Here is a 26,319-nt window from a genome sequence, read left to right as displayed (position 1 = left end):
AGATGTTTAGAGAAGTACCTGGAACAGAGTAGGCACTTGATAATTGTTAGCCATTCTGGTACAAGTAAGTCCTTATGAAACATTTATTATTAAAAATTAAAATATAAGCACCAGTGAATAAGTCAATATCATTATCTATACAGTAAAGATTTTAAGAGTAAAAATTAAGGGGAACATATTTAATTTGAAGTTATGCTGGGACTATAACCAAAGACTTTCTGTTATAATAGGCACTACTACTACCATATTTTCTTACCTCTATTTAAAATGCAGACTATTTCTTGATAAATATTTTTAGAGAATCACAGAGCTTTATTTAAAATCAGAGTTGTATGTGTGTGTGTGTGTGTGTGTGTGTGTGTATTTTGTGTGTGTGTGTGTGTGTATATATATATATTGTGTTTGTGTGTGTGTGTGTGTATGATTTGGGAACAGAATATTAATTTAAGCCTAAAACATAGTGGATTCAGCATCATTTATGAGATTTATTTGTACCTTTTGCTCAAAAACATAATGCATTTGGATCTAACCAAACCTTTGATGACAACTTCTGCTGTACACGTTATTAATTGAGGAGGTAAGAACAAGTTAAATGATACCACATGGAATACATCATCAAATCCAAAATGTAAACTATTTTATGAAACTGATCTGCTTTCTACAAAAAGTCAACAGCATGAGGAGAAAAAAGAAATGACTGAAAAAAATTTAAGTGACATAACTACCTGATGAAAAGAGCAGAATCTGGTTGAATCTCAATTTTTAAGAATTAAAAAGAATTATTTTTAGATTTTCAGGGTAATTTGAATATGCCCAGGTATTAGTTCTTGTCAATAAATTACAGCTGTTTTTGTTATGTGATAATGTCATTTATGACTATGTAAGTTAATGTCCTTTTAATATTTAAAATTTGGGGATATATACTGAATTGCACACAAATTATTTAAAGATGAAATTACTTGAGATCTGGGAGATACTTTAAAACATTCTAAAACACCTGCTTCCCCAACCTAACAAGAAGTGGAAGTTAGTAGATAAAATATATAAAACAAGATTTGAGTAACATTTGAGGCTAGCTTGCCTGGGGCCTCAGGTAGAATCTCTACTGTTTGTGTATGTTTGACATTTTGATACTAAATAGTGGTTTAAAATAATAGTTAAAAATATAAAAGATCGAATATAGGCTCCTGAATATTAGCCATTGTGTCTTTTCATGTTTTCAATGATTATTTTTAGAGTAGGAACTTAATAAATACTTATAAACTTTATGTATTTGTATGTGCACATTTCTGTTTATACTAACACAAGCTTCCTATAGAAAGTTGTTTAACTTAATGTTGAAAGATTGATACTACAACCATAAAGCCTTTAACAAGATGCTTCTTCTTAGATTAATTTATTGTGAATAACAATGAGACATTCTCTCTAACAAGAAACAATTGGATTACAAAAGGATTTACACTTTTAGTTCTATATTCTGCAAAGGCATTATGCTGAGGAGGTCAATTATGTTTTGTATGGAAGAGGAATTTAAATAGCAAAAGTAGCAGCAATTATTCCCTTTTCATCAACTGTAACTTGATTTAAACAAGTCATAAGCTTTTAAAGTTGAGAATAACTGTAAGGAAATGATGTCCCTATATCCAAAGCCCTGTATCTGACAGTCATGTACAAAAAAATTGAATTCATTTTGTATAGAGAAATTTTAAGTCACATAAGGCACTCTAATTCATTAAGCAAGAGAGAACATGATAGAATAAAAAATATTTCACATGCAAATAGGTAAATGCTTCTGTGGCTTTAATTATTTCTTCAATTTCTCTCCAGGTAACTATTCCATAAATAAAAACTCATATTTCTCTCACTTGATTTTTGAATCAGAAAATCTATTAGGAAAAGTGATGAAAATGCATTCTTTTGAAATTGTGTTTAGTCCCTTTAGAATGTTATGTTTACACCAACCACTGATATAGCAAGAACATTTGAGGACATTTTACCCCAGGGTGGAGAGCCAGTTACATAGTAGTCATGCTACTTTGAATTTAATTTTACAAACAAATAACAGAAAGGACAGCAGGTGTTTTTGTCTAACACCATTGGTTATGATTAGAGATATTACGAAACTATGAAAATTAATGTTGACATACCACTTTGAAAGCTAATTTTCTTGTGTGTGACATGCCATAGCATATCTAAAGTATGTGTATTCCCACTTGCCGGAATAACACATTATTTGTTAGAGCTGTTAGTTCTAAAAGCAGATGTTGTCTACTTCAATCAACTTTCAGCTATTAATGGTAGCTTTTAACCACATTTGTGAAAGGCAGATACTTTCAATTAGTATTTTTCAGGAACTACATGACATTTATTTTGAGGAGAAATTTAAGGCTGCCAGAATCTATTGTAGCATAAGATTATCTGGATAAAAAAATATCAAGTATAGACAGTATTGTATGAAGCTTTAGGAAACAACTTCATTTTTTCTCTGAATTTACATACACTACACAGAAGACGATGAATGTGGCTATTCTAAGTGATATGAAATAAAAATAGGACTAGAGTGAATGAATTAGCAAAGTTAATATGCGTAACATAACTCTCCCAATGACTGTCAACTTTGTGAGGTAATCCATTTCCTTTCTTTCTTAAAGAAACATATACACTTTGAATTTCATTTTCCTATGAATGTAAAAAGAAAGCCAAATAGAAACACACATAGAACCTGTTTAGAAAATCAATTTCATCCACCATAGTCTATATGTAATCACATGGTAGAGCTGCAGTAAGAGATTATGTCACCTTTGGTTTCCCACAGTTATTGCTGACTGACTATTCATGAGCTCTTCCCTTATCTGTCCAAGGCAAATACAGTTTCAGAACTTCTCCATATCTCTGTATCCAAAAACCACTGAGGTTGGCTAGGTGGAGAGTCAGGGTGTTCCTGTTTTTATTGTTGTAATTGTTTGAGCTTAGTTTTTATTGCTAATAGTATGTACAAGCATAGACATTTCTTTTCCACATTTTTTAAAAGATGCTGTAGAAAACCTGGAGCCTAGAAATATTTGTCAATTTGTAGATAAGAAACATCTTCAAGGATTGACACTTTGATTTGCTCTTCTCATTTGCTACATTCTAAAATTTCCCCCTAAAACAAAGGTCTGTTATAAATATCGTAGTGGTTGAGAAAATTGAATGAAGTGGATTTATGGAAACTAAAGTGTACTGTTGGGAGCAAAAAGGAGAAGAATTAGGTCACAATTTTCAAGTACAGATGTTTCTACTTTGCTGAGAATTGTTTCTGGTACATCTAAGAAAATCTTCTTTAAATCAAATATAGCCAAGTTGTACAGAGTGCTTATTTGTACCTACTAAGTATGCTTATCACTTTATAAATTTTCTAAATAAATTTATTCATTCATTCTTTACCTGAGTTTATTGAGGACATAGGGACTATGACCATGAATAAGTGAGATAAAAATTCCTGCCATCATTGGACATAAAATTCTCATTATGAGACACATTTAAAAACATAAAAATTAAAAATAAATGCAATAAGAAAATAAAGCAGAGAAGGATGATAGAGAGGGCTACAGTGACCAGATATTTTATACAAGATATCTATGAGAAGCCTCACTAAGAAAATATTATTAGTAGTTTAAAGACCTGAAAGTGATTAAGGAATAAATCGTACAGATATATGAGCAATGGGGTTCCAGAAATACAAAACAGCAAATGTAAATGCTCAGATGGAGAAGCAAATGTGTATTATTCAAACTAGTGAAGAGATCAGTGAAGATGGAATGGAGTGAGAAAGTGGGAAAGAAATCCAGGTGAACTTAGAGAGTAGTGGGAAACCTAATTATATAGTGCCTTAAGAGTCACTCTGAGGATTTCCATTTGTGTATTAAATGAGATGATTGAAGGACTGTGATTTGAGACATGATATGATCCTACTTCGGTGTCATATAATTACAATGTATTTAGAAGAGACCTGTATAAGTATAAATACAAACACATGCACACACAAACACACACACACACACACACGATGGCAAACTTATTTCTAAAATATTTGGAGAGAACAGAAGATTATTGTTTTCCTTTAGATAGTACTACTAAGCTGTGACTAACAGACTTTATAGTTATTATAATCTAATTTATAGGTACTGATTTTTTAGGGATTGTATTAGGACATTCTTACATTATTATAAATATCAGAGACTGGGTAAAATATAAAGAAACGAGGTTTAATTGGCTCATGGTTCTCCAGGCTTTACAGGAAGCATGGTGCTGGCATCTGCTCTACTTCTAGGGAGGCCTCAGGAAGCTCACAATCATGGTGGAAGGCAGAACAGGAGCAGGCATGCCACATGGTGAAAGCAGGAGCAAGAGAGGAATGTGTAGGGGAGAGACGCCATACACTTCTAAAGGACCAGATTCCATGACAACTCACTCCATTCATGAGAACTCTGCCCCTGTGATCCAATTACCTTCCACCAGGCCCCACCCCTAACACTGGGGACAACATTTCAACATGAGATTTGGGTGGGTGCAAATATCCAAACTATATCACTGGTATAATGTCAGTATTTTTAGTGAAGAAGCATAGGATTCCTGAGGCTTCAGGTAGAACATAGACTGGTGAAGCTAGAAAGAAATGTAAAGATATTCTAGTAAAACCTAGTTGGTGTTATTAGTGAAAAAACTTATTCCAAAAGAAGTTAATATATCCTCAAATCACACAATTTTGGAGTCCCCAAACCATGGATTGGGCAGGTCGCATTTCATATCTCAAATCCAGCCATCGTACTAGAGATATGCTCCCTGTTTTTTGTTTTGTTTTGTTTTGTTTTGTTTTGTTTTTGTCGCTAATTGATGGAGGATTGGAGTAATTTGCTGTTGCTATTTCAGCTTTCTCATTTATAAACAAGAGTATAGTTCTACTTAATTCTGACTTATTTTGACTAACTCCATTTTTCAGTAATTCCAGAAGTCTGGAAATGGGTTAATGTATAGAAACTTACTTAATGTCTCCTTAAAGGAGACATGTGCTGTTTGTTTAACTAATTAGCATAATTCTGTGAAAGACTGGGATTATGGTCTTCTTTGTCCACATATATTTTAAATGGAGTGACTTTTTCGGCAATGGGACTGACAAGTTGTTTAGAACTTTATGTTCCACAATCACTGCCCTCTCTAAATAAAGATAATAAACTGAAGTCATATTGAATAATTGTCCAAAGATGGTTAGGAAGAAGAAGGAGGAGCAACAGGAGAAGGTAAGGGAGACAGAGGATGAGGAGGAGTGGGAGAATAATAATTAAACAATTGACTTAATTAATTATTAAGGATGAGGAGGAGTGGGAGAAGAATAATTAATACATAGGGACTATGACCAGAATTATAATAATAATAAATTGATTATTGTTTTTTATTATCTTAAAATATTTAATTGGTAATATTTGTACATATTCAAGGTGTAAAATATAATTTGATATGCATATACACTGTGTAGTATCAACAATTATCACAATCTAATTAATTAAAACATTCTTCACCATCCATACTATACATTCACCCCCACAGTTTATTTTATAGCTGAAAGTTTTTACCATTCAATAATGCTTTCATGAAGAAAAAGAACTACATCATTTTCTTTTAACATGAAGCCCTGTGCTTTGAATACTGAATTGAAAATGGGTTTGATTTAATCCTGGGTTATTTCCTAGGGAATGTAATGTTTCAGTACAATTCTCATCAAAACAACTTAAGGCATTGATATATGTGACAGGTTTCTTCCAATTTAGAGAACTAGGGAAATGCTGAGCTTCAGAACATTTACTGGAGTGATTTATGTGGGAATAAACTCAAATGAGGAATAAAATATTTCTTACAAGAATCCAAATACAGTTAAGAAGACACTAAAGAGAGACTTTTGATTCTCTAGAAAATGAAAAAGTATGAATTAGATTAAAAATTCAATATCTATTAATTTACAAATTGTTTTTCATAATCCAAGACTGTAAATGGATTTTTCTAAGCTTTTCAGTGCAAAAACAAAAAAGCTTTTTGAAAGATAGAGGCTATGCTACTTGCCTCCTGTGGGTGCCATGGTCAAGGAAGTCATAATATACTAATGCATAGAAATATTCAGTGATTTCAGTCTCATTTCAGTTAATATTCTATTATTATTTGACATTAGAATATATCCTCATAAATCAAGCAGATAGCCTATACTCTCAACATTAATTTGACATTGTTGCAGGAACAGTGTGATATGGATTGCTGAGGCTGAAAACACATATTTAATTTTTAAAAGCCTTTTCTTTACACGCCTCCAGGTTTTATCTTCAACAAGCACTAAAAAGCTTTCAGGTATATCCAGTCATGCTTGAAACCTCCACATTCTTTCCCATGTTGTTACTACTTTTTTTGATTGTTGTACTAAGTTATATATTTTCCCTCTGTTTGGTGAAATAAAATCACCCGTCCATTTAGTCAATAAGCTCAACTTTCTCTTTCAGATTTTTAGTCTTTATATATATTTATTCCACGAAAGCTCAGAAAATTTGGCCTGCTTGGCTTTCATTTTAGAGTTGCTAAAAACAAGTTAGTTTTTGAGGTATTTTCCTCTAAACACTTTCTTGAGACTTAGTATGCAAATCCATTCAAGTTGTTTTAGCGCTGGAACACTCCTCCAACCCTCCAATCTCCATTCACAGACAGTTCTTAATTTTTCTTTTTAATACAGAAAAAAATTGCTCCCAATGGTCTCTCAACTTGATTTCAGGGCCAACCATCCATTATTTACCCTCCCTTCCTCTAGTTTCCTTATGTTTGTGGTCTTGAAATGGCAAGAAGTCTCCTGCAGCTTGAGATCTCATGTCTATTTTCAGAGTGAATAGCAGAAAGTAGTAGAGTAGGCCATGGCTATTGACTAAGGAATAAGAAGCAATCCAAGACTTTCCCACATTAGACTTCTGTTTGTTTCAGAACTGTGTAACATAGCTACCTCTAACTCTAAGGGAAACTGGAAAAGTTGTTTTATTTTGGCACATTGTGTTGAACAAAATCAAGTTTCTGTTAGCAAGAATAATAGACCTGTGAATATTGGATAGGCAACCAATGGCAAATAAAGCACCCGTTCTTAAATTACATATCTCCTTGCTGTTTCTCACTTACCACCTCAGATTCCCTTTGCACCTCACACAACCGGATACTGTAACACTTCAATATATATAAAGATGACCTATTAATTAAAAACAGAATGGAAATATCTTGAATAAACTATTTAAATAAGGAGGTGATTACCACCAAGTCCAAAGTAATTCCCTTCCTCTGTCCCAAGTAAAGTTCTTTTTTTTTTTTTTTTGAGACTGAGTCTCACTCTGCTGTCGCCCAGGCTGGAGTGTAGTGGCGTGGCGGGATCTCAGCTCACTGCAAGCTCCGCCTCCCGAGTTCAGGCCATTCTCCTGCCTCAGCCTTCCAAGTAGCTGGGACTACAGACAGCGGTCACCACGCCCCCCTAATTTTTTGTATTTCTAGAGGAGACGGGATTTCACCGTGTTAGCCAGGATGGTCTTGATCTCCTGACCACATGATCCAACTAAAGTTTTGATAAAACAGTGTAGTGTGGTTCATGATAGTTTTTTGATAGGTTTATCTTGTGCTAGAAGAATCATGGATTGTGATTCAAAGTGTTTACATAATAACTTAACTTTCAAAATCAAAGGCTACTTGGTTTTAGCCCTATGTCCATTCAGTTTTTGTAATTTTTTCTCATGGAATATAGATATAACCTAAAAATCTATTCCTAATGGCTGCAAACATCAACTGAGGTGAGTTCACCCTTTCTTAGCTTTTAAGCTGGTTGAATAGAAGGTCTGAGATATCCTGATCCAAGTCACTTCAGAATTCCACTTATACTACAGAACTTCCACAGTCATCTGGCTTTAACATACTCTATGAAATATGTGTTTTAGTAGAGTATACTTGACTAAACTGTAGAGAAACTATAAATATCAGGATGATATTAAGATGCCAGTGTGAGTTACATGCCCATGTTACTTTGCGTTGCTTCATCCAGAGAAAGTAGAGCAGATCTTTTTTTTTTTTTTTTTTTTTTTTTTCCAAAGCTTATCTGGGCTGTCTGAAATGTTTCAGGCAACTCTCACCTTAGAAGGGTGTGAGATTATAATTACCTAGAAAAATATATTTTCTCAATTTTTTTTTCACAATATTTTATGGGACCTTCTTGGGCTAGTAACATGATAGATAATAGAGTGATTGACAGCATGAGTTCCAGCTCATTTTCCTAGACAGACTGTCCTGTAACTTAAGAGGTATCCGGTGTACCTTACTCTCCCTGCTTATAACTGGAGACAGTTATAGCATTCACCACATGTATTGGTTGCAAAGACTAAGTAAGCATTAATATGCAAAAAATGTTTCATAGTCCATCATGTACATGGTGAGTTTTCTTTATTGTATTAGGGTTCTCCAGAGAGACAGAGCCAGTAGAACAGATATATACAGATATACACACACACACGAAAGAGTACTTATTAGAGGAATGAACTCACATTCTCACATGTGAGAAGTCCCACAGTTGATCACCTGCAAGCTGGAGAACCACATAATCCAGTCATGAGGCTGAGTCCAAATCTGAAAGCCTCTGAACCAGAGAAGCCAATAGTGTAACTCTTAGTCTGAGAGTTGAAGGCCTGAGAACCTGAGGGACTACTGGTACAAGTCTTGGAGTCCAAAGGCTGGAGAACCTGAAATTCAGATGTTCAAGGACAGGAAAAAAAAAAAAAAAAAAAAGTGTGTGCCAGCCCCAGAAGAGAGTGTGAATGAGTTTGCTTTTTCCCTCACGTTTTGTTCCATCCAGGTCCTCGTTGGACTAGAAGGTGTCTGCCCACATTGGGTGAGAGCATGTCTTCTTTATTCAGTCCACTGATTCAAATGGTAATCTCTTCTGGAAACACCCTCACAGGCATACCCAGAAATGATGCTTTTCCAGCTATCTGGGCATCCCCTAATCCAGTGAAGTTGATACCAAAACTTAGCCATCACATTGTATACTTGTGATTATTACTTTATGGCGTATATGAGGAATGTGTCAATAGGTTGATGACTCTGAATACTGGAGAGATTGTGACTCAGACGACTAGTAAGTACATACTGAGGATCTGGTAAACTATGTCCAGAAGGACTTTTGTTAATTCTTGGTTTGAAAATTATATATGATTTTATAAGGTCAAACTATATTTGTTAGAATAGGTATTTAATCTACATATCATATGTAAATATATGAAAGAAATTATGTAACTTTTCATATCATGGTTTTAGCAATTATTTACATATGCTGTGGCTTTTTCTTTTGATCCTCTAAAGAATCATTTTAATATCAAAAGACAATACATGATAAAAGTAATACATGAATACAAAAAGATAAGTTAACATAACTTTGTAAACCAAAAAAACCCAACACTATCTGACAGTCAAATGATTTCAAAGTAGATTTACTGTTCAAAAATTACATTAAGGCTGAACTGGAAACACTAAGGAAAAAACTTACAGATTTTCTCCCTGCTAACTGAACAGAGGAAGCTCTTCAAGTAACACAAATTTCTATCTTCCTGCCAGCTGATAAAAGGCTCTCATTTGTATTGTTGTAGTTTACCCCACAAAAGAGAGAACAGAGAATTTTTAATACCCATTTGATTTGTGTTGTTGCTGATATCATCCAAAGAGATTCATTTTTTTTTCCCAATCAGATGATATTTTGGTTAGTGAGAAGTCTTGTCAGTGAGGTGAAGGAGATGGTCTACATTTTGTATATTTGTCTGGAAAACCAAGGATTAAATATTTGTTTTCTATGTAGATGTGAGATAGTAATTTAAGTTAAATCATCGTTTGTCATCTTATCTGGAAAAGAATGTGGCCAAAGATATTTAGGCATAGTAGATTGCTTCTGCCTTTAAAACAGTCATTTGATACATTCTGATTTTATTTTCTGCAAACATAATGTAATATTAAATTGTTAGAAAAATTAGGAGATAATATCTATGTACTCTTCTTCCTGAAAAGCAAAATCATGTGAAATAGGACCATATTTTACTATTTCTATTAGTATTTTAAATGAGCCAACTTTTAAAGTTATGAATTGTCATTCCTTAAACCATTGTATAAATTTTATACTAGCACGTGCACACACACACACACACACACACACACACATACACACACAATTTGCTTCTCTCATAAAAGGTAACATTTATAAGGGCCATATAACCTATTATTTCCTGGTGATTTTGTGGCATCTGTGTTAATGCAGTTGTGATTAACACAACTGCAGTTGAGCACTAGAAAACGTTAACATAAAGCTCTTGCATTGTGAGTGTGACTTGGGTGACATTTTTGATCCATGAAGATCACCAATCCAGGACTCCCAGAAGGTGATATTATCTTGGTGTTTTTTGTTTTGTTTTGTTTTTTAATGGCCCAGTTTCTGACATCTATTCAGCTCCAGTATCTCCATCTACATTAGCATTTTAAAGATGACCAGTTTTGAAATTACATTTTAGTCAATCAAACTCCTGAACAATAATATAGAGTCTAGAATGCCATATTGTTATTTGATGACATAGCTGTTATATGACTTACAATACTAGAAATCAGATTATTATTTTGTAGATCATAGATTCATTTAAAAAATTCAGTGCCATAGTTATTTGATTTTCCCCATAAGAGAGTTTTTAAGAGTATTCACTGTTACATTTTCTTGCCAACATAAGTCCAGGTCAATTTTGATCTAGCAATTTTGTTTGGAGAGGTTGGGAGAAAAAGCACTTTGTTAGTCTCCAGGGATTCTAATGTAACATTATACATTTTCTTCTTTCTTAGGAGATTATATTCCAATTAGGAAAGCTAACATGTAGACAAACACAGATACTATCAGGAATTGTATATTTTAATTGAAATCATAAGATAAGAATCTATTATATAACACCATATTGTTATAGAGGGCTGAATTACAAATACAGTAATATAGATAACAATTAATACACTGGTCCAAAAAAGTAAGTCATTGTAAGTTAGTTTGTTAAGGAAGATCATTTAGGCTAAGAAAAATTGAATTTAAATCGAACTGGCTAAGCAGAGGAAAAAGGACATGGTGATTCTGTAAAATAAAATTCCAGGTAGTTGAAATTGTACATGACATATTTAGGAGGGTAACAAGGACAGATTTGTAAGTGTGGAAAATATGTTGAGTAATGACAGCTAGATGCTGTCAGAATGTAAAGGCTTCAAAGAAAATATTTTATTTAGTAATGACAACTAGATGTCAGAATGTAAAGGCTTCAAAATAATTTAGATTTTTATATGAAAGGTATTGGGGTATCATGCAATCAGAAATTGATCAATTTAAGTAGATTAGCTTGACAATACAATCTAATAAAACTATTTTACAAAAAATCCTGCATTCAGGATTTTCAGAAACCAAGTTCTTGCTTTAATTGAGACACAAAGGAATGAGCTGATATTCAGCATTGAGGATAACAACGATGATTGTAAAAAGAAGAAAAATAGTGAGGCCAGAGGCATTTGGTTTCGAGGGATGCTAAATTGTACCACTTTTAGAAGCATACTGAAATTTCATTAAATTATTTAAATGATACAATTTCATTTGTTTTCAAGTTTTCAATGTTCAACAAGAAAAATTTATTGATTTGTCTTTAAACAGATAGGAAATTGGTCAGGAAACATATTTTAAAGAAAAACAGATATTATGAAAATAAGTCCAGGTTTTAAAATGTCTACCACTCACTGGGTAGTAAGAAAACAATGTTAAATATATATTTTTAAAAATTCTTTACAACCAGGGACATTTCCAGTTTAGGTCTGCATTTGCTTTCTAGCTTCCTCTCCATCTTGTTAATTAATGTATTTATTCATACAAAATGTATATATAGTTTCAGATATTAGGGTCACAGATGAACAGATTTATGAAGGATGAAATGAAATGCCCTTTTAAAAATAATATTATACTTTTAAATTCCTTAAAATTTATTGTTTAGATTTTCAAATTTGAACTCATAATGCAGAGATTTTAAGAACGATAAAGGTTTTGAAGGTTGTAATGCAAAGATTTAAGCATAAACACTGTAAACTGATTTAGGCACTTTATGATAATAAAATTGTGAAATAAACATATGGTATATATATACATATATAATTGTTTTCATTATATATGTGCGTGTGTGTATATAATTGTTTTTGCTCACAGGATACAAATGATGTAGCTGGTTTGATAATAGTGACTTGGTGTAATGAATATTATGGGGGGGTAAATACCAGGATGTTATAAAAGAACACAGGAGAGGCCTGATTGCTCTTATTTGCAAAATAATTGCATGTATCAATATTCCTCAATCACACTAACCACTTAACAGCCTGAACTTGCCTATAATAATACTTTTTAAACCTTTTTATCTTAATATACGATTTAGTGAAAAATATATTTCAATTGACAGTAATCTTTGATAGAAAATTGCATATGTATGCTAATTTTTAAAATATATGTATTTTTGGTAATTTTTTACTTCCAGAAAAGTAATTTTGTTTATCTTTGTGTGCCTCATGTTTCTTACTTTGAATGTTGATGTGTTTCTTTTTGCATTTTATGTTTTAAGTGGAAGAGACATTTATCTATTGATTTTTTTAATTATATAATCAAATGCAGCATAGATGTGGGCAGAAAATTTCTATAGCTCTCTGAGAAGTAAGCAGATTTTTCTGTGCACACCACTTAACCAGATGAAATAATAAATTATTTGAATTATATCTGTTCATGATGATAAGAAGCTGTGATTCTGGAGAAATGGAGACCAGGGGATATATCTTTAGATCTGGCACTTACTAGTTGTTTGACCTTGGACACGTTCTGGTTATTTAAATTTTTTACAACTTGTGTGCTTATCTGTAAGTTAGGATAACAGACATACTTATATCAGGGAGTAGTGAGAGTTGTGACAATAAAATAATCCTTGTAATACTACTGTTCACATGAGAAAAGCTCAATGAATGTTAACATCAGCTAATATTATCTTTAAAATATAACCTACATCTTCAACTGCTTCACGCACTTATTCATTGCCTTCTTGCAAGCCAAAATTATTAGTAGATAATTGAATTCAGGTTAATAAATTAAAGTATGTGCGTGTGTGTGTGTGTGTACTTTCTTGAGAGACTCAAAGTTGAGGGATCTTTGAAAGCGACGTTTCCTTTTCTCAGAGTATAAAATTATTTCCAAGAGTGAAACTGTTGTGTGTCAGGAGTGTCAGCATGAGCCCTAGGCAGCACTGCCAAACCTGAGATGGCCAGAGCAGCAGTCAAGAGAGAGAAAGTGACAGAATTTTATTTGGCTTTATCTGTCTGTGACTGAGCTAATAATCAGCTTATGCTTGCTTAAATGGCTGTGGAAGCCTAATTCCAAATTTATATTTAAAGTATTCATGTCTGAGAATAACAAATCTATGAAGGCAGAAGTAAAATAGCCTAACCAAAAAACGTACTAATCTTTAACTTCAAAAAGATTCTGAAATTATATTGTTTAGGTTTTAAAGTTTGGATCCACATTGCACAGATTTGGAGAGCAATAAAGGATTAGAAGGTTGGAATAAGGGACCTTTGAAACAAGATTATTACTGCTCAGAGCAGATTTAACCATGAGACGAGGTAATTGTTTTTCTACCAACATATGTTCTAATACTTCAGTGCAAAGCGCTACACATCTAGAATGTTTGTCCTGAATTTGAGCAATATTGTTCTGCATATTTTTGAGGGTTTCAAAAGGATCACAAAGAGGGCATACAAGTATATTTAAATATAGTCTTGATCATGTTATTAAAATGGTATATATTTTTTAAAAGGTGAAACACAGGGAGATAGTGTAATATTATGCATGAGTGCATGAATTGTTGAAGAGAAAATGAAATGTTCCGTCTTCTGAGAAAAAAAAAGTGGCTATAATAAAGAAAATGCCTACAATATTTCTTTAAAAGATGATAGTGCGAATAACATTCATAATAATAGGAATAGGAGTTAACATTTATTTCCTGTTTATTCTGTGCACAGGCATTCTTTTAAATGTTTTACCTGCATTTGTGCTTTAATTGTTAGCACAACCCTATATTTAATTCCTGTTTTCCAGGTGAAGTAAATGAATAGAATTCAAAGTAGACAGTCTGGCTCCTAAGAAAATGATCTTAAGCCAATATAGTGTATTGTCACTCAAGAACCTAAATGTGATATCACAATTAAAAGTTATTGTATCTTTGATGTTGTCCTGCTATGGCAATAAATGACTGTTTTCCCTGAGGTTGTTAAATTCTTCCATCTGCCCCCTCCCTCACTCCGTTATCCTGTGAAACAAAATTTTCAACACATATTTAAAAAATAATACTTAGATATTTTCCTCTGAGTTTGTCTTCATTCTAATGCGTAATAGATATGTAACCAAGTCATTAAAATTGATAAGGTTCAATCATATTCAAATTTTAAAATGGGGTTAGCATTTACAAATTACTGAAAGGAGATGAAAAAAAAGTGACTGGCCCCAGACATGAGAGATGTTCACCAAACAGTTAGTTAATATTACTGAACCAGAACAGAAGTGATGTATTATGACAGGCTTTAGTGTATGGCTTATTCTTCTTATGTGTAAAATTTCTACTACAGTTTACAAATTTTATTGTACATAGTTGCCACAGAGCCCCAAAATGCATGTAAATTAAAAGCCATCTGCTGTTGTCCTCTTCTCTACAGAAGTTTCAACTTTTCCTTACCTTCTTGTAGACATATTCCTCCATATTGATGGTTAGCTGGTATTTAAGGAATCCCTAATAACAATTTTGGGTTGTTGATTTACATACACAATGGACCTTGCAACCTCTTTGTATACATAATAGTTCTCTGGGACTGCATATTTTAACATGAGATTCCTGAATCCTACTCCTAGAAATTATTATGTCTGGGGTGGGGCCCAGGAACTTGGTTCACCACTCATACCTAACATCTTTTCTGAAAGAAATGATCAAATCTTAAGTTGATTTTCTTTAAAACAAACAAAAAAATTTACAGTCAAACACTTCATTCATGTTGTTTCATTATGAGCATTTACCAAGTGTAAGACTCTGTCGTAGGTGGGTTTTACATGTTATATCCTTTCATCCTGGCAATAGATCAGCAAGTGAATTCACAGTTTAACACATTGGGACTCAGAAAGCTATCAACAGTCCACAGTCATGCAGAATCCTAATTTGAACAAATGTTTGCTTGAATTCCAAAGCTTCTGCTGAAGGTTAAAGAGACTAAGTAACTTGTCACAGGTCACAGGGTAAAGTATGGCTGTAAAGTCAGATATTCACACTCCTACTCTAGCCCTCTTTTGGAACATGTATAATGTGTATCCTGTGGAGAAGAGCAAATCTTAAATAAATGGAAATTATTATAAGTTGAATAAAGATGACTAGAATAAACAGCTCTCTAAACATTTCAAACTAGTATGATTTCTCCGTGATATAAACATTAATGGCCTTTTAGCTAATGATTGATTTTTCCAATTAAATTTTAAGTGAACTCTGGAAGGTATTTTTCTGTTCATAATTGTTTCACCTAAAATATTTTTGAGGAATTATTTTCAAAGTGTAAATTCTTCCGGATAGATTAAGATTTCCTATATCCTTGAACTGCTCCAAATCATGATATTTATCATGTCAATTGCTTTTTTAAAGTTTGCATTCTAGTTTCCTTCTTCTGTTCCTTAATAATCTATAGTTCCATCACCATAATATATTTATTCCTCCCCTTTCCTTAGTTTCTCTCTCTCTTTTTTCTCCCTTCCTTTTTTCCTTCTTTTATTTAGAATGCTTACTGAAGTAGTATAAAGCAGATGTCAGGAACATTGCCACATGTTTGATAAAAAACAATAGAAGACCTACCTGCCACCCATGCAGTCACAATCCTTAGCCCAAGTAGACCGTAAATAGTGTGTCTAACTAATGTGTATACATGAATAAAATGTGGCTTCTTTTATTTGTGTTAATACTTAAGCATAAAGAGAAACAAAGTGGAAATACACTTGATACGAACTAATTTTGAGTTGTCAGGACATTTGTCTCCAAAATTCTTTTGAAGTTTTAAGATAAAGTAAGGGGAGCTAAATTTTACCTTGTTGGGTGGGGGAACCAGCTATGTGAAAAGTCCATTATACAGTTCTGAAATGTGCTTAGTCTTTATTTTTGACTGCTGCTTTCACTAAGATTACACAAGGATTAAAGAAAAGACAAGTAACTACATGTCTTCTTTCTTGAAAAATCTATTTCGTCTTTGTGGAATGTAGTAAAATAGTAAAAGGTAGGTGCTAGAGGAAAAAGGACACAAAGGAGCAAGGAAGAAAATCTACATGCTATCTCTTTAGTCCCAGGGTACCAGAGCTTTGGCAGTATGCTGAAGTATCAATATTCATACATTCGAGCTGAAACCCAAGAAGCTGAAATCCAACAGCTGAAACGCTTTCCTTCCATAATGTATTTGCCAGACGTGCAAAGGATTGGAAAAGACGGAAAGCTGGAAAAAGTTCTTTTTTTTCTAAAGTGTCCAAATGATTCTTTCTACAGTGCCCTACTTTTGTGAGCTCTGTTTTTGCCTTAGGTCTATTCATTTCATTTTTTGTTTTCTTCTTATGATTTGGAAATATGATTAGAGCTTACAGTGGGAAATGAGTTGGCTCAAGGAATTAATTCTTTGGTTTCAGGGAAGAAAATATAATTTTCATCTGAATAGGATGTATATTTTATGTAGTTTCTATTAGATATTAGATATACATATACATAAATAAGATATAAATAGATATACATAAATAAGAACTGAATAAAGAAGCAAAAATGGGGAGGACAGCGCAAGAGAGTGATAGCAATGAAAAAAGGAAGAAAGAAAAAGCAAGGAAGGAATAAATGAGGAAAAATGTGATTGAGAAAAAGAATGAAATGGTATAAACATGTAAGTAACTGTAAATGATGAATCTGTAGTATTAACATCTGCATTCTAACACTGAATACAGAAATGATTAATCAACCTATTTTATACACCAGCAAAATAAAGCTTTTTGCACATATGTTCTGTGGTGAGAAAACAAGGAACCAGAGCAAGCATAACAGAGACACCTATATATTGATGTAATGTTTATGAAGTGCCAAACAGCCTCACATTTTTGTTCTTTCACAATGCACTGGGCATGCTTTTGGGATATTTTTTGAGAGAATTTATCTTGAAAGTATCTGGAGGAATTCAAAAATGAATTATGTTGGTCCACATTATGCTGCTTTAAGAGAATGTCACAGAATTGGTCATTATAATGAACAAAAATATATTGGCTCAGGTTTCTGGAGTCTGGAAAGTCAAGATCAAAAGAATGGCATCTGGGGAGGGCCTTTTTGCTGCATCATCTGATGGCAGGAGGGCAAAGAGAGGGCAAGACAGGGAGCAAAAAGGAGCCAAACTTGCCCAATTATAAGAAACTAACTCCCAAGATAAGGGCATTAATCTGTTCATTAGGGCATTTCTCCAAGGACACATATTCCATTAGATACTACCTCACAATATCACTGCATTAGCAACCAAGTTCCCAGCACATGAACTTTGGGAGACATGTTCAAGCCATGAATCTAACAGGTTTAAGATTTCAATCAGTGATTTTCAGTATAAGAAAGAATTAAGAGGAAAATGTTTTATGGTTGGCTTAGATTTGATTTACTTTTTTATTTTCTTCTGAGTATATATAACACAGTTGCATTTAGAGAAGCTGGATAAGAAAGGTTTTTGCATGTTTTTAATTGTGCAAATGTCAAATAAAGTATTGTATTACTTTACTACGTGCTACTTCAGAGCTAGGATTTCCCAAGTGTATTAAATGTTCAGTTTAGGGTTTAAATTTCACTTAAAAATACACTTCTTAAGAAAATATTCCTTTGGCTAATCCATGCATTTTATTCAATATTCAATAAATATTAAAGGCTTCTTATCTCCTGGAATTCTACTGGGTACAGGTTATATAGCTATTAAAGAAAACATACAAGAGTTTGGCAAAAGGGTATTATATGTAATGAGAGAAATGATATAAATAAGTAAATACACAGTAATACAAAATCTTAAGCAGAAAAAGGCACTATGAAAAACAGTAAGCAGATATTTAAAGGACTGAGTGCAGCATATATATTTTGCAGGAAATCCCAAATGTATTAAATGTGAACACCAAAAAATCATAAGAATACCAAAAATAGAATTGTTGTGTATCTACTGTGAAACAGACACTTTGCAATATTCTAAGTACATGCATAGAGTTTGACCCTAACTTATTTGTCACAAAATCTCAACCTGGAGAATATTACTATTCCCATTTTTCACATGAGAGAACTGTGTGTTATAGATGCTGTGCAACTTTTCCCATGATCATACATCCAGTATGAGAAAGCAACAAACTAAAACCAAGGAATTGTGTTACTACAAGGCCATTGCTCTTTCTTCATTATTTTACTGGTTTTAAAACACCAAAATGGTTTAAATAACATGAGAAAATCAGAAAAGTGAGATTTGAAATTGGAATCATGATTAACCTGATGAGAAAAAAAAAAAAAAAATGTTAATGACTCAAATCAAACACAGTAAACTAACACACTTACCCCTTATTGAAGGAGCTTGTTGATTTTAATGAGATATTTTCAACTATTTTCTTGAACAGCCTGTAAGAATAAATTCAAGCATGTTTTAATAATATGATCTTTTTGAGTGGGTACTTGTTCTTTCAATGTTGATGACAACCCTAGTATCTAAATACACTGACTGACAATTTAGAGCTGTTTGTTTTTCTTTCATTTTTCTTTTACTTTCTATTCATGCTTCCTGCAACACTAGTGGTCTATGAAGCTAAGAGTAAATGAATGAACAATCACCATTTATATGCTCTAATTCTCCTACAGATATTTTATGATAAAATCACTTACCTTTCTTCTTGATATTTCAAAACAATAATGACCTATTTTTATCTACAATCATCTTCCATGTGCACTAATGAAATAGCATGCAATCTCTTTAGAAGATATCACATATTTAGAAACGCATTGCAGTTCAGATCAAGTATAGCTCTAATCTTGTTTTGCGCAGTGATAAATGGAATATACACACACGTGTGTGTTTGTATTATATAGTCTAATTATAAGTTCTATGAATATTTTATTTCATTTAAATTACTGGCTGGAGATAACCTGAAGAAATGATAGTGAAGATTTCTGAGCTAAGGTTTACCGCAGTACACAAAATAACTTTGTATTTATGTAGCTTCGTTTTGTTTTGTATTTCTAGAACCTCAACCTACTGGCTTACTCGCATCCAATCTTTTCTCTACTGCAATGAGAACGGCCTCCTAGGCAGCTTTTCAGAAGAGACGCACTCGTGCACGTGTCCGAACGACCAGGTGGTCTGCACCGCGTTCCTGCCCTGCACAGTAGGAGACGCCTCCGCTTGCCTGACATGCGCACCAGACAACCGCACCCGATGTGGCACCTGCAACACTGGCTACATGCTCAGCCAGGGGCTCTGCAAGCCTGAAGTCGCCGAGTCCACCGATCACTATATTGGCTTTGAAACTGACCTGCAAGATCTCGAGATGAAATATCTGCTGCAGAAAACGGACAGACGAATAGAAGTCCATGCCATTTTTATCAGCAATGACATGCGCCTCAATAGCTGGTTTGATCCCTCCTGGCGTAAGCGGATGCTCCTCACCTTGAAGAGTAATAAGTACAAGTCAAGTCTGGTCCATATGATTTTGGGTCTCTCTTTACAGATTTGCTTAACTAAAAACAGCACCTTGGAGCCAGTGTTGGCTGTTTACGTCAATCCCTTCGGAGGCAGCCACTCTGAGAGCTGGTTTATGCCTGTGAATGAAAACAGCTTTCCAGACTGGGAGCGGACTAAGTTGGACCTCCCCCTGCAGTGTTATAACTGGACATTAACTCTGGGGAACAAATGGAAGACATTTTTTGAGACAGTACACATCTACCTGAGGAGCCGAATCAAGTCCAACGGCCCCAATGGTAATGAGAGCATTTACTACGAACCTCTGGAGTTTATTGACCCTTCCCGGAACCTGGGCTATATGAAAATCAATAACATTCAAGTGTTTGGCTACAGCATGCACTTTGACCCTGAAGCAATTCGGGACCTGATTTTGCAGCTGGACTACCCCTATACTCAGGGATCCCAGGACTCAGCACTTTTGCAACTACTAGAGATCAGAGACCGTGTAAATAAACTCTCCCCACCTGGTCAGCGTCGTCTAGATCTTTTCTCTTGCTTGCTTCGTCATAGACTCAAGCTGTCTACTAGTGAGGTGGTGAGGATCCAATCTGCTCTTCAGGCGTTTAATGCCAAATTGCCAAACACAATGGATTATGACACGACCAAATTATGTAGTTAACCATAAATGTCAAGCACAACCCAAAATCTTGAAGGAGTTTTTACAGTGCTTTTGTGGAACAGTTTATGTTTGGAAGAGTAAATTTAAATTGTCTTTTCAATATCTGTCTTATATCAGTCAATAACATTGGATGGAAATTTAAACACATGAACTTGCTGACAATGAATATATTATACTGCAGTTTTGGTTTATGAATGAAATAAATACTGACACCAGTCTAGAAGACATTCTACTTTTTACAATAAATTTCATTTGTAATTTTATATGTTCCGTGGCAATGCTTTTGTGCATTACATCCTCTAGCGGGAACATAAAAAGATACCAATAAAATTTTGTAGCTGAACAGTTATTAAAAAGAAGTGCTGTGGGATTCTTTTTTTCCATGAAATGAGTTCTATTTTGGTATAGTTTGTTAGAACCTGGGGAAAAATTCACCAAGACTCTTTAATGGAAACATTTGAAGGTCTCTTTCAATTATCTTTATGGAAAACCCAACTAGATAGGATACTTACTATTGTTTTTTGTTTGTTTGTTTTGTTTTTGTTTTTTTTATGGTTAACAGAACAACGACAGTAGTATGTTTATTACCTGTACTAGAGACATAATTATAATTAAAGTATTCAGATAAACTAATTCTTAAATATCAGAACATTTTGGCAAACATACAAAAAAATCAGTGTGATAATAAGGCATATCATGGAGAAAGCAAACCCTTAATTTCCTTAGCAACTTGCTTGCTTTCTCCTTCCCTTTCTACATTCTAGGAACCAGTAATCAGCGCACTTGGCACAATTATTTTAATTTCAAGTCCTGAAAACCTAGTTATTCCAGCACTTTATCTGTGTCAATAAAACATTCTAGAGTTCACAGATTGTAAATTAATAGTATAAAATAAATGTTCAAATAACTAGTTCAAGTGTAAATAGATTTGTTTCCCTCTCCCAGAGAAGCTCATATTACTAAAAATATTTTGAGGAGAAAATGAGTTCAATATGAAACCAATTTTAGTTCAAAATGTTGATCTGAAAATTAAGTTCCCATTTACTCATGAAATAATATTAGATATATTATTAGTTTTTTCTGTAAACTTGAATTTCATTTATGTTTAACTATGTGACCATATCTATAAAATGTGTGTGTGTGTGTTTTTTTTTTTTTTTTTTTTTTTTTTTTTTTTTTTTTTTTTTTTTTTTGCTATTTATCACTCAGCTCTATTCTAGATAGCTTATAAATATTTTCTTATTACTTAACCAAAACCATCGTCCAGGCCATGCCAGCTTTCCTGTTGGTCATGAAGGCATTTCTCAGGGCACAGAGAAAGAACCCCATGGCATGGATGAAAAAAAGAACTGATAGAACAAACGTTAGAATACAGCCATTCTTGATTCTTGGGTTATTTTTAATTCCTAAGCATTTAAGAGCAAAAGACAGTTCAGACAGAAAATAACCAATACACCATAAGCAAAGAATTGTTCTTCCACCTAATATATGTGTAGCTGAATGTCTTACTTCAGTTAGCTGATTTTTTTAAAAATATTAATTTCTGTCATAGTAGGTCATTCAACAGAAAATTTATAATAGTATTAAACACCATCTTTCTGGTATCATAGAAATCATTATTTTTGTTTAATTCTGACAATAGCACTAAGTTATAAATTATCATTCTCATTTTCTTGGTGAAAATAACAAAGGTTCATGGTGGCTTATCAAGCTCCCCAAGATCACAAACTAAGTTGAAAGATCAAGATTCCAATATAGACTTCTCTGGAACAAATTTGTCCTCTTTTTGTTGCACCACTGAGCATTAACTGAACCATCGTATTTCTGTATTTAATTTTATTTCATGCAATGGCTTATGGTGAAACAGGAGTAACCTAAGAAATTGAGGTCTAAATCAGTAAACATTATATGACACACACTCACAGTACATCCAAAATATTATATAAAGCCGGCATTGATCATACACAATTAGTCATCCACAGGGTGACCAAGCTTATCAAACATAAACACTATGTTTCAAAAGACACATACTATAAAAGTCAGAGATGCCTCCAGAACCTTTTCCAGAAGAGTCTTGAAGGTCCAGCTATCTAGAGCCTTGACACCCGGAAATCATCTGAGCAACATGCACAATTACCGATGGACTCTGAAGAATATTAATTACATTGTACTTAAAAGAAATTATCAGGAGTGCTACTTCTTTTATTGCACAGCTAACTTATTCCTGGCCGCCATGTGAGAAAGAAGACCTATGACCACAGGTAAGAAAGTTCATAACTGGGTCTTATCCTGGGACTCCTCATGTCTGGCAAGTCTTGTCACAAAGGTCCTATTCAATAAAATAAAAGGAGCTCCAGCTCTTTTAGTGCTCTGTCAGTGAGTGTTTGATATCTCTGAGTCAAAGTTTCTCCGGAAAGGAGAGAAGTAATAGCAATACCTTTTTCTGAATGTTGTGTCTAAAATAACATTAATACAATCTACATAAACATTCCAAGCAAATTCTACAGGGATATATAGATTTAGAGGATACATGACTAAAACATAAACATATTTTATGTTTCCATTTCTCACATATTACCACCTATTAAGAAATGTCCAATAAGAAATAGACTATATTAATAATCTAAGTTAATACAACATGAATTACCAATGTATAAGAAAAATGCAGTTCAAAAACATTTAATTTTTCATGAATTGGCTTATATACAAACATTTTCGCTCACTGTTGTTTTAGGAATTTGGGTACTTTTAATAAAAACTTTTATTTTTAAATTTTCAATATAAATTTTATTGTCAAAACCTTATTTAGAACAAAAGATATATTTGAAATCATGTTTCAAAAATGGGACATTTTACTTCATTTAGATTCTTGATATCCACAAATTCATGCCTCTAAATTTATCTTGAAGTTAATAAATTCAATAGTACCTGAAATTCTGAAAATCAAAAATTTATTGTGAATACATTTCCTCTAGGAACATCTCTTACTGCACCAACTATTTTGATGACCATGACAGTGTGACTTGACTAGCAATCTCTGGAATCTCAAGTTGCATTTTTGCAAAGTGAATCTGTTTCCAAATGTTCACTCTGAGCTCAAAGAAATAAAATTGAAAATGCAGAAATAGCTGATGGTCTCAGGTGCATTTCAATAATACAAGATGATTCATTTTCTCTTCTCTCTCTCTTCCTCTCTCTCTCTCACTCTTGCTCTCTCTCTCTCCCCCACCCTGCCCTGTCTTTGTGGTTATTCTCAAAATGCGAAGAAACAGCTTGGAATGAACCAGGAGCATGGACTGTTCTATAATTCTACAGAGACCTTCTTTTGTTCTCTTCATTGTGCACATTGAAAAGCTCTTCATTTTGAACAGATATAAAATATATTCATTGAATAAAATAACCCATTTGATAAAACTCAAGAGCAAAATAAGACTATATGTACTTGCTAAAGTAGAAGTTATAGAATACAGGAATTCAACTGGAAGGAAAGTGAAAAGTTTTGGAAACCAAATAGAAAAGACACCTTTTACATAATAAACTTGGTATAAAATTTTAAGAGGCTACATGCAGGTTTTCCAAGTCAATGAGACAAATGAAAAGAACATTTTAAATAAACCAAACCATACTATGATAACAGTACCACTCTGAGTTTGTGCCTGGATGATTGTAGTAGAAAAATAATCATTTAGCAAACTTAGACATTTTCCCTCTAGCTTTAAGTATAATATTTATCATTTGACTCACATATGCTAGTATCCTTAGGAAGTATAATCCAGTCAGTTGAATTTTTAAAACTTGAGAGTTTACGCTTTGTCATTCCTATTTACTATACCATCTATTTATGCTGTTGCTATTGACATTCTTTCTTTCTTCCACCTATGAGATCAGATTTGTAATTCTATGTCTAGTCTTTCCTAGTCTAATAATTTCAAGAATTATAATTCAGTCAGTTTAATAATTCCAATATTTGGCAAGCACATCTTAGTTAGCAGGACATTTTTACAAACATCTCCGTTTCTTTTACATGAAGGCAACATTAGCTACCTTAATGAACTATGAATAACTGGTAAATTAGAATATCCATGTCAAATTATTTGATACTTAGGACATGGCAGCCAAGTGTAGTAAACTAGTACATATAAATGAAATTCAAAGTGAAGCAAAAATATTACTCTTGAAATTCTGCTGTGCGCTAGCAATCAGATTAACCAATGAATGATTGAAGTACTATTTTATTCTACGATGACAGAATATGGCTATCATATAATAACTATAGTACATAATATGTGAATAATTGAATAGATGCGCAATACTTAGCATGAGTAAGGCACTATTCTGAGAGCATTGCAAATACGAACATTTCCAGGTAAGAGTAATCTTATCACAGGTTTCTGACTTGTCACTCCCTCTGTCCAGCATCATTATGGACACAAAACACTCATGAAAAGGACTTCAAAAGTGCAAGAATGAATAAGTATGGGAAAAAATGAGGTCCATATAAAATATTTGTAGCAATAATAGAAAGCTACATAACACTTAATAACACTCAAACATCAGTACTACTTAAAAATGTATTTACTACGGAAAACAGAAATCAGTTTCATTAGTTTACATGAAAGTATTTAAAATGTATCTCATACTTTTGGTTTTGTTTGTATTTTATGGTAATGGGCAGTTTTAAAACTAAATATATATTCATTTTAAACCATTAAAATTATAAAATACAGGAAAAATGAAAGAGTAAATATTCACTTATGCACATTAAATACTAGATATTTTAGAGATCTAGGATAATAAGCAATAAACTATTATTAAAAAATACATGTAATAAGTGTTTAAAATTCTTGTAAATAAACCTCTAACAAATTTTTAATGGAAACAAGGAAAGCTCTCATTTTTTGTAGAATAAAATAAAATATTACATTCTTATTTTTAATACAGTTGAACATTTCTTCCATCGTAAGTTTGAAAATTCTAACGCAGAAGAATAAATCATAAAGTAGATGAAAATATAAGTTAAATATAAGAAATAAACAATGAAATTATGAAAAAGTATAAAACTAAACTGACAGTTTTGGAAATACGCATTATGCTGTTAGAAGAATACACCAATACTGCAACAGATATCACTTCTAAAGTCATTTTATTTTATTATTATTATAAATTTTTTTTTGAGGCGGAATCTTGATCTGTCACCCAGTCTGGAGTACAGTGGCAGGATCTCGGCTCACTGCAAGCTCCTCCTCCCGGGTTCACATCATTCTCCTGCCTCAGCCTCCTGAGTAGTTGGGACTAAAGATGCTCGCCACAACACCCAGCTAATATTTGGAGTTTTTAGTAGAGACAGGGTTTCACCCTGTTAGCCAGGATGGTCTAGATCTCCTGACCTCGTGATCCGTCCGCCTCAGCCTCCCACTTCTAAAGTAATTTTTAAGTTTACTTTCCATTAAAGAAGACCTTAATAGAAATTTTTATAATTACAAATATGTCATAATTATTTTAAAATGTGTTTGGGAAAACAAACTGTTGTGAACAAATAAACCAATTGGAAAATAAGATCAATTAGCAGAAATGTTCATCAACAGATATTAAAATTTATATAAAATAATAATTTAAAACATCAGAAATATAGTAAGAATGTATAAAAATAGCATTAGGTAATACAATTTCATTTTAATAGGTTAAAGGGAATACAGTTTTTCTAACTTGGGTTTGATTTTCTGTTTGGAAATGAGGATTCAAAAATAAGATTTACATCTTAAAACAAAAGCAAGGAA

At 33.1% G+C, this 26,319-nt stretch overlaps 1 protein-coding gene across 2 annotated transcripts in view; it reads left to right on the top strand.

The window, feature by feature from the left end:
- The window catches only part of BRINP3 (BMP/retinoic acid inducible neural specific 3), a 393,483-nt gene extending 372,678 nt beyond the window's left edge, over positions 1–20,805 (top strand). For both annotated transcript variants that reach the window (XM_023203373.3, XM_023203374.2), the window contains one exon: positions 19,426–20,805. In XM_023203373.3, coding sequence (XP_023059141.1) covers positions 19,426–20,542 — 1,117 coding nt within the window. In that variant the 3' untranslated portion in view covers positions 20,543–20,805. The remainder of the gene's footprint in view (positions 1–19,425) is intronic.
- Positions 20,806–26,319: the final 5,514 nt, after the last annotated feature.

The sequence above is a fragment of the Piliocolobus tephrosceles genome, chromosome 1 (genome assembly GCF_002776525.5).
Source record: "Piliocolobus tephrosceles isolate RC106 chromosome 1, ASM277652v3, whole genome shotgun sequence".
NCBI lineage: Eukaryota > Metazoa > Chordata > Mammalia > Primates > Cercopithecidae > Piliocolobus > Piliocolobus tephrosceles.
Note: the sequence above shows the minus strand (reverse complement) of the source record. Positions and strands in the feature narration are given on the sequence as shown.